Source organism: Apodemus sylvaticus, chromosome 12 (genome assembly GCF_947179515.1).
Source record: "Apodemus sylvaticus chromosome 12, mApoSyl1.1, whole genome shotgun sequence".
Lineage (NCBI taxonomy): Eukaryota > Metazoa > Chordata > Mammalia > Rodentia > Muridae > Apodemus > Apodemus sylvaticus.
In genome coordinates, this window is record NC_067483.1 from 89,220,654 (window position 1) to 89,236,132 (window position 15,479).

The 15,479-nt window shown below is 41.0% G+C and overlaps 1 protein-coding gene across 1 annotated transcript in view; it reads left to right on the forward strand.

The window, feature by feature from the left end:
• The window catches only part of Dnah14 (dynein axonemal heavy chain 14), a 208,245-nt gene that overhangs the window by 52,921 nt on the left and 139,845 nt on the right, over positions 1 to 15,479 (forward strand). The window contains exons 27-31 of the mRNA XM_052201306.1: positions 1,351 to 1,604; positions 9,006 to 9,237; positions 9,651 to 9,704; positions 11,392 to 11,537; positions 13,109 to 13,177. Of these exons, the coding sequence (XP_052057266.1) occupies positions 1,351 to 1,604; positions 9,006 to 9,237; positions 9,651 to 9,704; positions 11,392 to 11,537; positions 13,109 to 13,177 (755 nt within the window). The remainder of the gene's footprint in view (positions 1 to 1,350; positions 1,605 to 9,005; positions 9,238 to 9,650; positions 9,705 to 11,391; positions 11,538 to 13,108; positions 13,178 to 15,479) is intronic.

Here is a 15,479-nt window from a genome sequence, read left to right on the forward strand (position 1 = left end):
AATATATATGTATATATATATATATACACACATATATATTCTCAATGTGTATATATTCCTAATGTGTATGTATATATACCTAATGTGTGTACATATAATATGTATACACACACACACACACACACATATATATAAGTATTAACAATAATGGGGAAAAAAAGAGGCCATGAATTTAAAACATTTATATACCTGTACAGCTATATTTATATGTTTTTTTTTAAATAAGTGCTTCAAATTCAGCACAGCTCAAAGTAAATTCGTGATGTCTCCTTATCCAAACACAGTCTTCTTCCAGAAGATACCAGCTAGACAAGGGGCTGATTTACAAACTTGGAGGCTTTCCTGTTGATTTCCTTCTGTTAATGTCCACGGTCAGCCTGATTTTAACCTAGCTGCTCTGCTCAGCTCTCATATACCTGGGAAGAGTGACTCTGACAGAGGAATCAGATCATAGAAGTTACATATTTTTAAACTACAAATACAACCATTTTGTGCTAGGAGTACCATACTAGAGTCTCGTGGAGAAGACAACACTAATTTAATTTGGGGTTTTTCTACCATTGTGAATGTGCTCAGGTTTTAATTTAATGATCATGCGTTAAGAATGTAAGACTTATTTCCTGGAGCATGGACAATGTATGAATGGCTATACAGCTAAAGAAAGGGGCACCCTTTCCTGTAACCACCATTAACTGTGAGGACTCCTTCCCTAGAGGCGGATGGGGGGGGGGATGGGCCCTCAGTAGTCTTTCCCCTCCCATGATGAAATATTTATGAGCAGTCTTGGGGGCGTGGTCTTGGGCGTGGTCTTATGCAGATAAGCTTAGCCGCTGCAGTGCTGTGAGTTCACGGGCACCAGGGCCATGTCATGTTCAGAGGACATTGTATTTGCAGCAACGCCTCCCTGTCCTCTGGTTCTTGCCCCATCCGCACTCCTTCCTTGATGTTCCCCAACTCTAGGAGGGGTTGATAGAGATGACCCTCTTCGGGCTGAGCGCTCCACCATTTCTCCCTAATTAAATCCACTGGGACACCCAAGCACACAAGGAAGAAGAGGGGCTTCAGAAGGAGAGGAGTGGATGCTGGGAAGTGAAATGTCTGTAACTCATCATGTACATACATGAAGCCATCAAAAATAAAACAGATTTTAAAAACCTAAGATTTAGAAAGTATCAGTAAGTCATAAACACCAATCAAAATGCAGCCTTCAGCTTTCAAATGAACGAGTGCTTTCCTCCCCACACTGGCCACCCTCTACTCCTATAACATTTACTTCATGGAGACAAATGCTAATTAAAATAAAATTATATGCTTCTATTAACGTGTACTTCCCTCCCTTTTTTTTTTCAGAGCCAGATTATGTTTTATAATGACTGTTTGAAAAGTTTTATAAGTTATAATCCAAGAGAAAAACTAGAGGCGGTCCATACCCGTGTGCTGCACCATCTGGGAAATATTGCAGTGCTGGTCACGCTGAATACCAGCAACCCTCGCACAAAAACCATGCTGGCGGCGACAATAATCATCTATGTCCACTGCAGAGACATCCTGGCGGATTTGCTAGCTAAGAACATCTTCAGTGCACAGGACTTTGAGTGGACCAGGTAAGTGGCCAAAACTTATGACTACATTACACATTTTACATAAAGACCATTACATTCTCTGCTTCAAACTTCCTCTTGCAAACTGGTTTGCACTTGGAGAATTCACTGTTCCTCTAAGGATGTGGTCCTCCCCTGCTTCCTCCACCCTTCCTCTCCTCTCCTCACTTCTGCTTTTCTGTGCCCTGTCTTTCTGCACTGATGACGCTGTACGTGTTCTGTCTGTTGCCACTGACCCTGGAAACAAGTTTCAGCAGAGGTAATGAGAGGTCTCCCTGGTGTCTCTTTTCCTCCTGATCTGTCAATGTGGAACAGACAAGGTAGAAGAAACTCACAGAACATTTCTAGACAACTTGCCAACTCAGGAACAGGCAGGAAGGATCACAGAAAGTGGCTCTCTCTGCTGGGCGAGGCAGAGCACAGGTGTCATACATGAAATGAAAAGGTTTTCTGGGTTTTCCCATGGTCATGTGCCCTCTCAGCTAAGAGTTTGCAAGGTAGTAACATATAAATAGTTTGAAGTTGCATTTATCTTAAATTTTATTTTGACAATTGACTTGCTTTTTTTTTTTTTTTTAATTTCTTCATTCTCTTCTCTGATGTTCTGGAAGGGAATTAGAGGTTTAAGTAAGGATGTACAAACAAACAACTACATCACACTATAAACTGCAAGGGTAAGCGGGGAAGAAGCCGCTCAAAGGTGGGACGGAGTGACTGCATAAGGATCCTCGTAATTCTGGATCGTTTCAGCTTCCGTTTGTGGTCCAAAAGCAAAGCAGATCTAAACTGTTAAAATGTGTAAGGATTATTAGATTATTATAAGTTTGTACCTTATGGTTTCTAATATCTAATACAGTTCAGAGTAAATGTTATATTCCCACTTATTTTATTTTAGTACTTTGACTTGTTTTCTTTATTATTTTCATATTATATATTTTAATCATATTCTTTCCCTTCCCCTAGGTCTTCCTCAACTTCCCTACCCACCTAACTTTATGTTCTTTCCCTCTCTCTCTCTCTCTCAAAAAAAGCAAAAAGCAAAATAAGCACAGAATAAAACAAAAAGCACAGAAAAATACAGATTTCATCCTGTGTTGACCAACTCCTCCTGTTCACATGCAGTGCACTGGAGTGTGGTTGATATATATACCCAGTGTGGTTCCACTGGAGAAAACTGACTTTCCCTTTCTTAGAGGTGTCAGTCACAATCAGCTTCTTGGTTAGGGGTGGGACTTCACGTCCACCTCCCCTTCTCGGTGCTGGGATTTGGTCTGGTTTGAATCCATGCAAGCCCAGTGTGTGCTGCCACGTCTCTGAGAGTTCCCATGTGCATCAGGCCTGTTGTGTCTGGATGGCTCTGGGTTTTGGAGTCACGCACCACGTCTAGTTCTTACTAGCTATGTCTTCTGCCTAGATCCTGAGCCTTGATGGGTGGGAATGGATAGAGAGAGCCCATGTAGGGCTGAGTGCCCTCACTCTCTGGATATACATTGTCAAGTTGGGAACCTCTGTGTGAATCTCCACACACATCAAGTAGAAACTTGTCCAGAACAATGAGCAATATCTGCAGACATTGTAAGAGGTAGAGTAGTGCTGGGAGATAGCCTCAGCAGAGGTGTTCTTTTCTTCTTGATTCTTCTTGAGACAGCAGAGGAAGGAAGAGCATTGGCAGGGGTAAGATTTTGTCTAACGAACTTCTGGGGTAAGACTTTGTCTTACGGAAAATTTAGAGTCACTGTATAATAAAAAGTTTACTTATCTAAATCTAAGTTACTAGGCTAACTTAGCTGACCTGCCTTCTGCGGTCCTCTAAAGCCAGAGACTGAAGTCTCAGGCATTTAACACCTCTCCTGAAACAACAGGAGATTAAGTAAAGGATTAGTTGCTAGAGACTTTTCCCTATTGTCCAGATGCCTCTTGCTTGTCAGTCTAGGGAGAAGCTAGGAGCAATAAACTTCTATTGAACCAGGAGAAGAGAATAACACTTGCAAGAAAGAAAAACTTCTACATAAATGAATATGCATAATCTCACATAAATTCATACAAACAGCTTCATACATATTTTCACACAGTCAGCTGGGCCCAGCTTGCAAGCATTGCTACAATTTCATACTTACAATCTCACAATTACATACTTACACACATCCATACTCACATATGCATATGGAGCAAAAGACCAAGCACTGGTGCAGAAAGAACTCACTCATTCTGGATGAAAAATGGACTCCAATATTTATTGCATCGAGAGAGAAAAAGCTTCTACCCTTTTAATGCTGAATGAATTAAATCCATGTTTGTAAGGAAAAGGCTTTGTTTCTCTTAATAAGACTAAGCCTGCCTTGTCCTTACCATGTGACCTGTCCTGTCCAATGGTGAGGAGAAGCCTGCCTGCTCCTCTGCTCTCTGCAACATCTTTTTTCCTCTTTCCCTCTGCCTCCTGCACATTGTTCTCTTAGTTATTTTATGTTACCTATAGTTTCTAAGTTATTCCATTGTACATTCTCCTAATCTTGTTCTGACTAAAAACTTCTCCTCAGTTCAGTTCTTCTCTCATCTCTGTTCCTCTCACTAAATTCTTCTGGTCTGACTTCTCTTGTCCTCGGCCCTTAAACATCTTTCAGAATACATGATCACATGTTACAAAGTTCATCACCAGTTCACACAAAATACCAAGTCATAAATTGAAATAGAAGATTACAACAGAGAATGTTTACATGCCTATCCATTAGGAGTAATTATCTAGCTATCATTTGTCTTCTCTACAGGTTCGTAGAAAGTTTAAAACTAAACTAAGTTACAAGTGAAGTTTTGTAGATAAACCCAGTCAATATTTTATCTTCTGTCTTGGAACCTATAATAAATCCTAGTTCCCTTTTTATGACCTTTGGTTAATTGTTTTACAACCTCTTGGAATGTGCTCTGAGTAGGAGAAAGTCTAGCTGCCATCTATGAGGAATTAACTTGTGACACTTGGGAGACTGGCAGAGTTCTCTTTGCAATCTTGACTAAAGAACTTAATAATCACAGATATAATTTTAGGAATTCTTATAGGATCATCATTAAAACTTAAGTCACCTATTTGTCTACATAGCATCACTACAAGACAATACATCTTCGTGGATCTGCAGAGAGCTGCTCCAAAGGGATGTGCTATTACTTATTGATTACTATAAATGTATAATAACAGGAAAAGCATAGATAGCAGGAATCTTTCCTAAAATTAGTCCCCCACAGCCTTGCTGAATGGGGGTTCACCTGTCATAAATTATACAATAATCCGAGGCAAGCATTTCAGGATGATCATCTGCTAGCATATTAGCTTGTCCCATTATGGCTCCCGACAGAGTCAGGCATGCCTAAGTGTGGCGTGGCTGCATCTTGTAGCAGATGACTTTTCTGCCTTTTGAGGAAACTTCACACTGATGTCCCTATTGATCGTACCAGTTTGAACTCCCACCAGCGCTGAATATGTGTCCCCTCCCCCACAGCGTCCCCAGCACCTGCTGTCATTTATTACTATTGTCCATTCTGATGGAGGTAAGATGAAATCCCCAAGTAGCTTTAATTTATATTCTCCTCATGGCTAGGGGTTTTGAACATTTTTTTAAAGTGTCTCTCAGCTGTTTGACAACTCACCATTAGTTCAGTATCTCTCTATTTTTTTAAATGAGTTACTTTGTTTCCTTGATGTTAGGTTTTGTTCTTTGCACATTCTAGATTCCAACTCTGGGTCAGACACATGATTGGTAAAGGTTTTCCCCATCCTGTAGGCTACCATGTTGCTCAAATAACAATGTCCTCTGCTGTATAGGAGCTTTGTCTTCATGAGGTCTTCTTTACTAACTCTTGGCCTTAATGTCTGTGCTGTCAGGGTCCTGTTCAAATATGAATGAGTTCAAATTGAGTGCCTTACAGCCAATTCTATCAGATTCAGGGTATCTGGCCTTGATCCATTGTGCAGGGTGATAGACATGGCTCTGTACGGATGCAATTCCACGTGAAGCCACACAGTGTGACCAGCATCATTTGTTGAGAATGCTATCTTTTGTTCCCGCTGTAACTTTGGCTTCTTTGTCTGTAGACGTGGGGGCTTACTCTGGGTCTTCTGAGTCTATTGCATTGATCGACGTTTCTATGCCAACATCTCCCTGTTTTTATTATGATAGCTCTGAAGCACAGATTGAAGTCTGGAATGATGATAGTCTAGGAGTTCTTTAATGTTTCAGGATGCTTTAGCAATCCTGGGATTTTGAATCTCTAGATGAAAATCTCTTGGTGGTAGTGGTGGTTGGTTGGTTGATTGTTTTCAGTTTCTGTGAAGAATTGTGTTGGAATTTTTATGATAATTGCAATGAGTCTATAGAATTCTTTTATGATTATATGCATAAAAAACGCTAAAGACTCTACCAGGAAACATCTACAGGCAATAAAGCACTTTCAGCAAAGTAGCAGGATACAAAAGTAACTCACAACATCAGGATAATAGTAGTAGGACTGGTTGCATGTTCTTCTGTTGAGGCTAGACAAGGCTCTCCAATTAGAGTGAAAAGGTCCAAAGGCAGGCAACAGAGGAAGATACAGCCCCAGCGCCTTCTGTTAGAGGCTCCACACGAGGACCAGGATGCACATCTGTTACATCTGTGTAGGGGGACTAGGTCCATCCCATCCATGGTCTCTGGTTGGTGGTTTGATCTCTGTGAAGCCCTAAATGTCCAGGTTAGTTGATTCTGTAGGTTTTCTGTGATGTCCTTGACCACTCTGGCTCTTGCGATCTCTGCCACACACACACTACCACAAAATTACCCTAGCTCAGTCTACTATTTTGTTGTGGGTTTCTGCATCTGTTTTCATCAATTACTGAGTGAAGCCACTCAGAGGACTGTTATGATGCTCTCCTGTCTGCAAATATAGGAGAATAGTATTGATAGTGTTGGGGTGGGTGTGACCGTCAGTCCTCCCCTCTCCTCTGCTCCCCTCCTCTCCCCTCCCTTCTCCCTTCCCCTCCCCTCCCCTCCTTTCCTCCCCATCCCTCCCCCTCAACCCCTGTCCTGGCATGGGACTCAAGTTGGGCCAGTCATTTGTAAATGCATTTTTAAAAGGATAGTTTTTCTTTATCCCTGGATGTCACCCAAATAAATGAGACTATAAGATTTATTTGATAAGCTTTACAAAACAATAATTGGGCAGTTGGTAATCTGTTCTAATCTCTAAACTAATCTAGCTACCTCCTAGCCAAAATCCCTGAGATACTTGTAGTTTAATATTGGTCTGGCTCTCTGAGCTTCAGGTGTTTTTCCACGCTGTCTCTCCCATCAGCTTCCTCATGAAGAAACCTCCCTTCCTCCTCTCCCTCCTTCTACTTCCTCTGGCTGACTGAAGTCTAGCCGGAAGTCTAGCCATATTCTCTCTTCTGTCCAGTCAATTGGCTTTTATTAACAAGTCAGAGAATAAATGGGGAGCAATGTTTACACAAACTTGAAGCAGAAGATTCTTGGAATAAGCATTACAGTGCCATGTCTTGACTGCAACAATATACGGGGACAGAGAAATCAGTATTTGACTAACTCAAGGATAATCTTTATACAATGCACAATACAGTCATTGGTTGGCCATTACCTCATTTTCTGCCCTTCTGTTTCCCTGCACTTCTTATAGACAGGGAAAAATGTGGGTCAAAGGTTTTGTGGTTGTGTTGGTATCCCCATCGCTCCACTAGAAGTCTCACCTGGTTGTAGGAGGTGACTGTTTCCTGTTCTATATCCTCTACTGCTAGGAGTTTTAGCTAGGGTCACCCTCATAGATTCCTGGGAGTTTCTATTGTCTAGATGTCTAGCTTGTCCCAGAGAGTACCACCCTCCCCACACATGCAGATACCAGTTCTCTCTCCCAGTCTACTCCCTCCATACTCCCCCCCCCAGATGTCTATTTTATTTCCTTCTCAGCTAGATTCAAGCATCCTACCTTGGGCCCCCTCGTTGTTAGCCCTAAGCTTCTTTGGGTCTGTAGGTTATAGCATGAGTATCCTGTACTTTATAGCTAATATCCTCTTATAAGTGAGTACATGCTATGCATGTCCTTTTGGGTCTGGGTCACCTCACTCAGGTTGATATTTTATAGTTCCATCCATTTGCCTGCAAATTTCATCATGTCCTTGTTTTTAGTGGCTGAATGGGTTTCAATTGTACAGACGTACATTTTTTTTAATTCATTCTTTAGTCAAGGGACATCTAGGTTGTTTCCAGTTTCTGGCTATTAAGAATAAAGCTGCTACGATTTGAGCAAGTGTCTTTGTGGGATGGTGGGACATCTTCTGGGTTTATGCCTAGGAGGAGTAGTATATCTACTTGGGTCTTGAGGCAGGGTCTTGAGGCAGAACTATTTCCAGTTTTCTGAGAAACTGCCAAATTAATTTCCAAAGTAATGTACAAGTGTGAAAGGTGTTGTTTTCCTGATTTCTTTCTTAGTCCACTTGTCATTTATAGATAAGAAGCTACTGATTTTCATGTGTTAATTTTGTGTCCTGCTACTTTGCTGAAGACATGTATCATATATAGAAGTTTCCTGGTGGAATTTTTAGGGTCTTTGATGTACACGGTCATATCATCTATAAATAAGGTTTTTTTTTTACTTCTTCCTTTTCTATTTGTAACCCCATCACTTCTTCCAGTGTCTGAGTGCTCTAGCTAAGACCTTAAGCACTGTATTGAATAGGTATGGAAATATTGGACAACCTTGTCTTGTTCCTGATTCTGGTGGAAATGCTTTGGATTTTTCTCCCTTTAGGACAATGGTGTCTGTGGGCTTGATATAAATTAGCCTTATTAAGTTTAAGTATACCCTTTGTATTTTTAGCCTCTGGAGGACTTTTATCATGAAGAAGTATTGGATTTTCACAAAGACTCTTCTGTATCTAATGAGATAATGATGCCGTTTTTGCTTATTTGATGGACTATATTTATAGATTAAGGAATGTCACACTGTCCCTGTGTCCCAAAATGAAGCCAACTTAATCATAGGGATGACACTTTCTGATGTCTTCTTGAATTTGGCTTGCAAATATTTTTTTGAGAATTTTCCCCATCTATGTTTATAAAGAATATCAGTCTATAGTTTTCTTTAATTACTTAATCTAGGTATGGTTTTGCTATCAAGGTAACAGTGGCTTCGTAAAAAGAATTTAGAAACGTTCCTTCAGTTTTATCTTGTGGAATAATTTGAGACGTATTTGCATTCGTTCTTCTTTGAATGTCTGGTATTATTCTGCACTGAATCTTTCTGGCCCTGGGCTTTCTTTTTTGGTTAGGTGATTTTTTAATTACTACTTAATATGAGTAGGTTAAAATGATTGTTTCTCTATGCAAAAAAATTTTTTTGGCTCGAATAATGTATGAGTACTCCTTTCAGGCATTTGCAATATAAATGGAACGAAAAGCAGAAGCTGTGCTACGTGCTTCAAGCAAACACCAGTTTTGTGTACGGCTATGAGTACTTGGGGTGTGCCCCGAGGCTTGTCATCACCCCCCTCACAGAACGGTGCTGGCTCTCTCTCTCTGAGGCCCTGTACTTCAACCTGGGCGGCTGCACCGCTGGGCCCGCAGGTACCGGAAAAACCGAGACTGTTAAGGACCTGGCTAAAGTAAGTAGCTACTGTATCCAGAATTTCTGTCCTACAGACTCTTAACTGTGTCTTAAGCTTACACTATTCCTGCTGTTAAAATGTTCTTTGTATTTACCAATACATTCATTAAGTGATATACCCCAATCAGCTAAATTTCTAGTGCCTAATATGGGAAAGGACTTGGGTTCTCACTAAGTCAATTGTCTTTGAATACTTCTGTATGAGCTGACCGATTCGTAGTGTGGGAGGAGGGGAGAAATGGTTTCTCTCACTGGTCTGTTTTCCTTTCTAGACCCGGTATATGACTCATTTTTTTATACTATTTTTTCTCAAAAACTTAATAGAAATATTGTCTTACCCTGGCAGTCTAAGTTTTTGTGGAGTCTTTATTTTGTAGAGAACTTTATTAAAACAGTATTTTTGTTTCCCAGAGCTTTGGTAAACATTGCGTGGTCTTCAACTGTTTTGAAGATTTGGATTATAAGGTAAAGTTTGAGCGTATATACTAAAAAATAATGTGCATGTAAGGTAATTCTTTGAGGAATGAAAAATCTAAGAAAAATATAGAATATGCATTGATAAGACTGTAAATACTATTAGTTCTTTTAATGAGTAAAATATAGAAGCCTAGAACCTAGTTGAAAGTTAAAATGTGTTAATTTTTCTCTAAATGGTTCAACTTAAAGCAATAATTCTCAATTTTTATGAAAGTGGGATTCTTTTTTAAAGAAAATCTTACATACCAAAGCATGAAAAATATATATATGTGTGTGTGAGAGTATATATATATATATATATATTTGAGAATATGTCTTTATTAAAAATTTAAGTTCTTACCCTTAACATTTATTTACTGAAAAGGTAATTATTAAAACCAAAGAAGAAGCTACAATGATTAATACCAAAAACAATTATAAAAATAATAATTGCCTAAGACATGTCTAATAAAATCTTGAAATATTTTTATTGAAGCTTGATATTCCCCTGTGTGCCTATTACAAATTTAACTCAAAGTTTCCAAGCACTATAGTTTAGGGACTTTGTTTCCTGGAGCTGAACTCAGCTCCCTCATGGTAAGCAAGTGCTGTAACACCCAGCCACATCCCCATATCCCCAACTCAATGACTCCTTTATGTGTTTATTAGAGCTCTAAGCCCCCTGGCAGGGGTGTGGCCCTCTTGCCTTTAGCATCAGTCACAGCCATAGAGATTTGTTTGGACCAATCACATATTCCCCTTTTCAGTGTCAGTCAGCACAGTTCCTCTGCCAGGCTGTCAGGGTAAAGTCCCTTCTGGCCTCAGTGGAAATTGTTACAGACTTAGGGTTCACAATGGCTTGTAATGATGGAAAAAAAATCCTGCCCAAACTTCTAAACATCTCTGTCTGTGCAATCAGGAGCTGGGGCAATCAGCTGCATCTGTGTTGTAGTTTTTTCAAAGGACCCATATAGTCCACAAGACATCTGGGGTGGGGTTAACTGCACAGTCCTTTTCCTGCAGGCACAGCTGGCATAGCAAGGAAGAGTCCAACAGGTGGCAACAGAGAGTCAAGGTGTCCCATCTTCCACCACCTTATCTACAGGAAAATGAACATCAGAAGGAGTGCTTACAATAAGATCTTTAAAGTGTTATCATTGACACTGATAGGGCTTTTAACAGACTGCAACTGTGTTTCAGTTAACACCTGCATCTGGGAAACCTGTGTTACCCCCCCCCCTCCACCCAGTACCTCCTCACCCACCCACACCTCCCCATCCCTTCAACCCCCACCATTGCCTCACCTGTAGCCCGAGGTAAACCACGGGGAGCCTGCCTGCTCCAGAGAAGGGCATCCGCCTTCTGACACTGACCATGTGCTGCAAAAAAATGCTCATAAAGCCCTCAGCTGGGACGCAGCTCTGAGCCCTAGACGGCTTTGTGCAGTTGTCAGTGGCACCGCAATGTGGAGCGCAGGAGTTTGCTATTTGTGTTTATTTTAAGTTTTCAAAAGAAACAGAGCAGTGAACTCCTCCAGAGTCTGAGCCACTACGGAACTTTCTATGGGGCGTCTTTCTATGCAAAAGATGTTTCCGTGGCTTGGGTGAGATGAAAAGGCCACGTACAATTTAGTATGCAGGTGGGGATGTTCCCCTCTACAGCTTCTGCAACCAATCCTTTGCTTCTTATTTTTAAGATAATTGGCAAATTATTCTTTGGGTTGGTGCAGTCGGGAGCTTGGTGCTGTTTTGATGAATTCAACCGCATCAATATAGAGGTCCTCTCGGTCATTGCCTCGCAGATCCTGACGATCAAGATTGCCAAAAACAGCTATTCTGTCAGGTATTCATTTACTGTTTAATTAGCATTAGGTGCTTTTCTTAAGTAAGTGCTAGGGTCTAGTTGCTGTTTTGTTTTGTTTTACTTAGCACATTGCAAAATGAATGATGCTTGCCTTCTCTGTGTGTTTCCCCTAGAAGGAGGAAAATATATGTTTCCAGGATGAAAGATAGTGTTTCCTCTGGCAAACTGTGTGTGTGTGTGTGTGTGTGTGTGTGTGTGTGTGATATCTCAATGCCAATTTAAAAGTATCCACCCTACTTTCACACTTTGGAGCTACCAGGAGCCACCAGAAGTGGACACAGATATATTCTACTTACCATTTTTTCTATCTTAGAATCTTGTCAGAGTATGTTACACTTAAGGAAATAGAATAAGAGTTAAGGGTATTTTCTTTAATTCTTCATGTATTTTTTTTCTTTAATTCTAAACCCATTTAAAAACAAAAACTACTGGCTACATTCCTGAAGGCCTCCGGTCTCACTTCTAGATTGAGGCCTCAATTCTAGATTGAGGTGCTTTCTGAAAAACCACAATAAAATATGTATGTTATGGTTACTAGTGTTTATTAACAACAATAATCAATTGTCCTCTTCAGATGCATTCAGGAGCTTGCGTACCTTGATGTAGGGATACACATGGATCTTTAGTGGTGTAATATGTCTAATTTATGCCGACGGGTACTCACTGTGGCTTTATTTGGATGGATTTCAGTGTTGGTCCCAGGGCTTACAGATCTGTAGGTAGAGGTGGGGACACAGTACGGCACATTTTACCCCCCTTCTCAGTATCTTAACCTCTGCAAAGTGTTACACCCACGGACTGTCCTGGTTTTATCCTGGTCCCTCCGCCTCCCACGCCTTAACTGCCCGCTTCAGTAAGAAATGGCTCCAGAAAGTCTTGCCACTGTCTTTGCAACTGTTGCCAATGACCGGGAGACTGGTGTGTTTGGCAGAGCATCTGGATCACAGTTGCCCAAACATTCTTTTTAATCTTTGAGATTTTATCCATTATTGCTTTATGGCTGTTTTGCCTACATACGTGTCTGTTCACCACAGCCATTGAATTGCCCTCAAACTGAAATTCCCGGCCATCGTGGGCCACCATGTGGGGGCTGGGAACCAAACCTGGGTGTGCAGGAAGCAGCCTGTGCTGAGCCAGCTCTCCTAGTATGTCCTAACTGGAGAAAGGGAGGCCGAAGTGGGCGTCTTCCCAGCAGGGACTCTACGCCACGCCCACTGCTCTGGCAAGTCTCCTAGGCCCAGCTCAGTGAGCGAGGTCTTCCTAGGGTCTCTTCCCCGTGTGGATCCGTTCATCTGCTGTGCCCTCCAGGATCCACTTCCAGAACCATCTCAGACATCTTTAGACATGATCAACTAGACCTGAATCACGGTAGAACTCAACTTTGACTCCAAAAGGCCTCCTGCTCCTCTTCTCTAGGCATTGCTGTTTTAAGTATGTTTTGTTTGGATTTAAATGCAATACAGCCTTAAGAAAATCCCAAGTCATTAGAGTTGTAATACCCTCGGGCCTAGAGGAGTGATTTTAGTGATGGAAGCTTTACCACCTTTTAGGTTCGTACTGGATGGTAGAGAAATACGGATCAATATGTCGTGTGCGGTGCTTATTACCATAAATCCTGGGTAAGTATTAGAGACTCCTCCTCATGGGAGGAGACGCACACTAAAATGCCTTTCTCCAGTCTTACCTGTGGGTGTGGTGGTTATACGTTGTTCACCCTCCAGAATCTTTTTTAAAAATGTGGGTATAGAATGAGGAGAGGATCTGGGAGGGGGTTAGGGAGCAGGGAGGAGTGGGAGCAGAATACGGTGTATGGAATTCTCAAAGAATTGGATTTGTAAAGCTTCAGTTGTAGATTACCATTCATTCATACGATCCTGTCCGGCCATCTCTCCTGTCCCTCCCCAAACCTGATCCTGAATCCCTCTTTTCCCTCCCCAGCCCCTCCCCCACCCAGCTCCCTCCCTCTATCTGCCTTCTATAACTATTTTATTCCCTCTTCTAAGTGATGTACACACTTCTTTGCTTGGGCTTTCCTTCTTGTTTAGCTTCTTTGGGTCTGTGGAGTGTGACATGAGTGTCCTGTACTTTATAGCTAATGTTCATTTATAAGTGAGTCCGTACCACGTGTGTCCTTTTTGACTACCTCATTCCTTTGGGTTACTACAGTCCTCTGGGTCACCTCATTCAGGATGACATTCTCAAGTTCCATCCATTTGCCTGCAAAACTCATGTGTGTGTGTTTAATAGCTGAGTAGTTAATACTTCGCTGTGTACAGGAACCACATTTTCTTCATCCTTTCTTCAGTTGAGGAGCATCTAGGTTGTTGTCAGTTTCTGGCTCTTACGAGTAACGGCTACTATGAACACAGTTGAGAAAGTGTCTTTATGGGATGGTGAAACATCTTTTGGGTATATTGCCCAGGAGTGGGATAGCTGGGTCTTGAGGTAGTTTTCTGAGAAGCCACCAAATTAATTTCCAAAGTGGTTCTACAAGTTTGCACTCCCACAAACAATGGAGAAGTGTTCCCCTTGCTCCACATCCTCCTCGACAGCATGTGCTGTCACTTGAGTTTTTGATCTTAGCCATTCTAACCAGTGTAAGATGGGAGCTCAGAGTCACTTTGATTTGCATTTCCCTGGCGACTAGGGAGCATTTTTTTTTTTTACATTTTGTGCCATTCAAGATTGCTCTGTTGAGAATTCTCCGGTTAGCTCTGCACCCCCTTTCTAAACTGGGTTATTTGGATTTGTGGTTTTTAATTTCTCAAGTTCTTTATAAATTTTGTATATTAGCTGTCTATTGGGTGTAGGGTTGGTGAAGATCCTCTCCCAATCTGTAGGCTGCCATTTTGTCCTATTGACAGTCTCCTTTACCTTACAGAAGCTTTTCAACTTCACAAGGCCCCATTTATCAATTGTTGATCTTAGAACCTGAGCCATTGGTGTTCTGTTCAGGAAGTCTCCTGTACCAATGGGGTCAAGGCTGTTCCCCACTTTCTGTTCTATTAGATTTAGTGTATCTGGTTTTATGTTGAGGTCTTTGATCCACTTAGACTTTTGTGCAGGGTGACAGATGTGGATCTATTTGCATTCTTCTACATGCAGACATTCAGTTAGACCAGCACCATTTGTTGAAGATGCTTTCTTTTTTCCATTATATCTTTTTGCCTTTTTTTTTTTGTCAAAAAACAAGTGACCATAGATGTATGGGTTCATTTCTGGGTCTTCAATTCTGTTTCTGCCTGTCTCTGTACCAATACCATGCAGTTTTTATCACTATTGCTCTGTAGTACAGCTTGAGGTCAGGGATGGTGATTCCTCCTGAAGTTCTTTTATTGTTCAGGATTGGTGTTGCTATCCTGGGTTGTTTTGTTTTGTTTTGTTTTGTTTTGTTTTTCCATAGGAAGTTGAAAATTGTTCTTTCAAGGTCAGTAAAAAGTTGAATTGGAATATTGATGGGAATTGCACTGAATGCAAATTGCTTTTGTTAAGCTGGTCTTTTCACTGTGTTGATCCTACTGATCCATGAAGGGTATCTTTCCATCTTCTGATGCCTTCCCCACTTTCTTTCTTCAAAGACTTGAAGTTCTTGGCATATAAATCTTTCACTTGCTTGGTTAGAGTTACACCAAGATGTTTTATACTATTCATGGTTATTGTAAAGGGTGGTTTTCTCCTGTTTTCTTTCTCAGCCTAGTTTTCGTTTGTATACACGAGGGCCACAAATTTCTTTGAGTTAATTTTGTATCCAGCTACTTTGCTAAAGGTGTTTATCAGCTATAGGAGTTCTCTGGTTGAATTTTGGGAGTTGCTTATGTATGCTACCATAGTATCTACAAATGGTGGTATATTGACTTCTTCCTTTCCAATTTGTATCTCCTTGATCTTCTCTAGTTGTCTTATTGCTCTAGCTAGAATTTC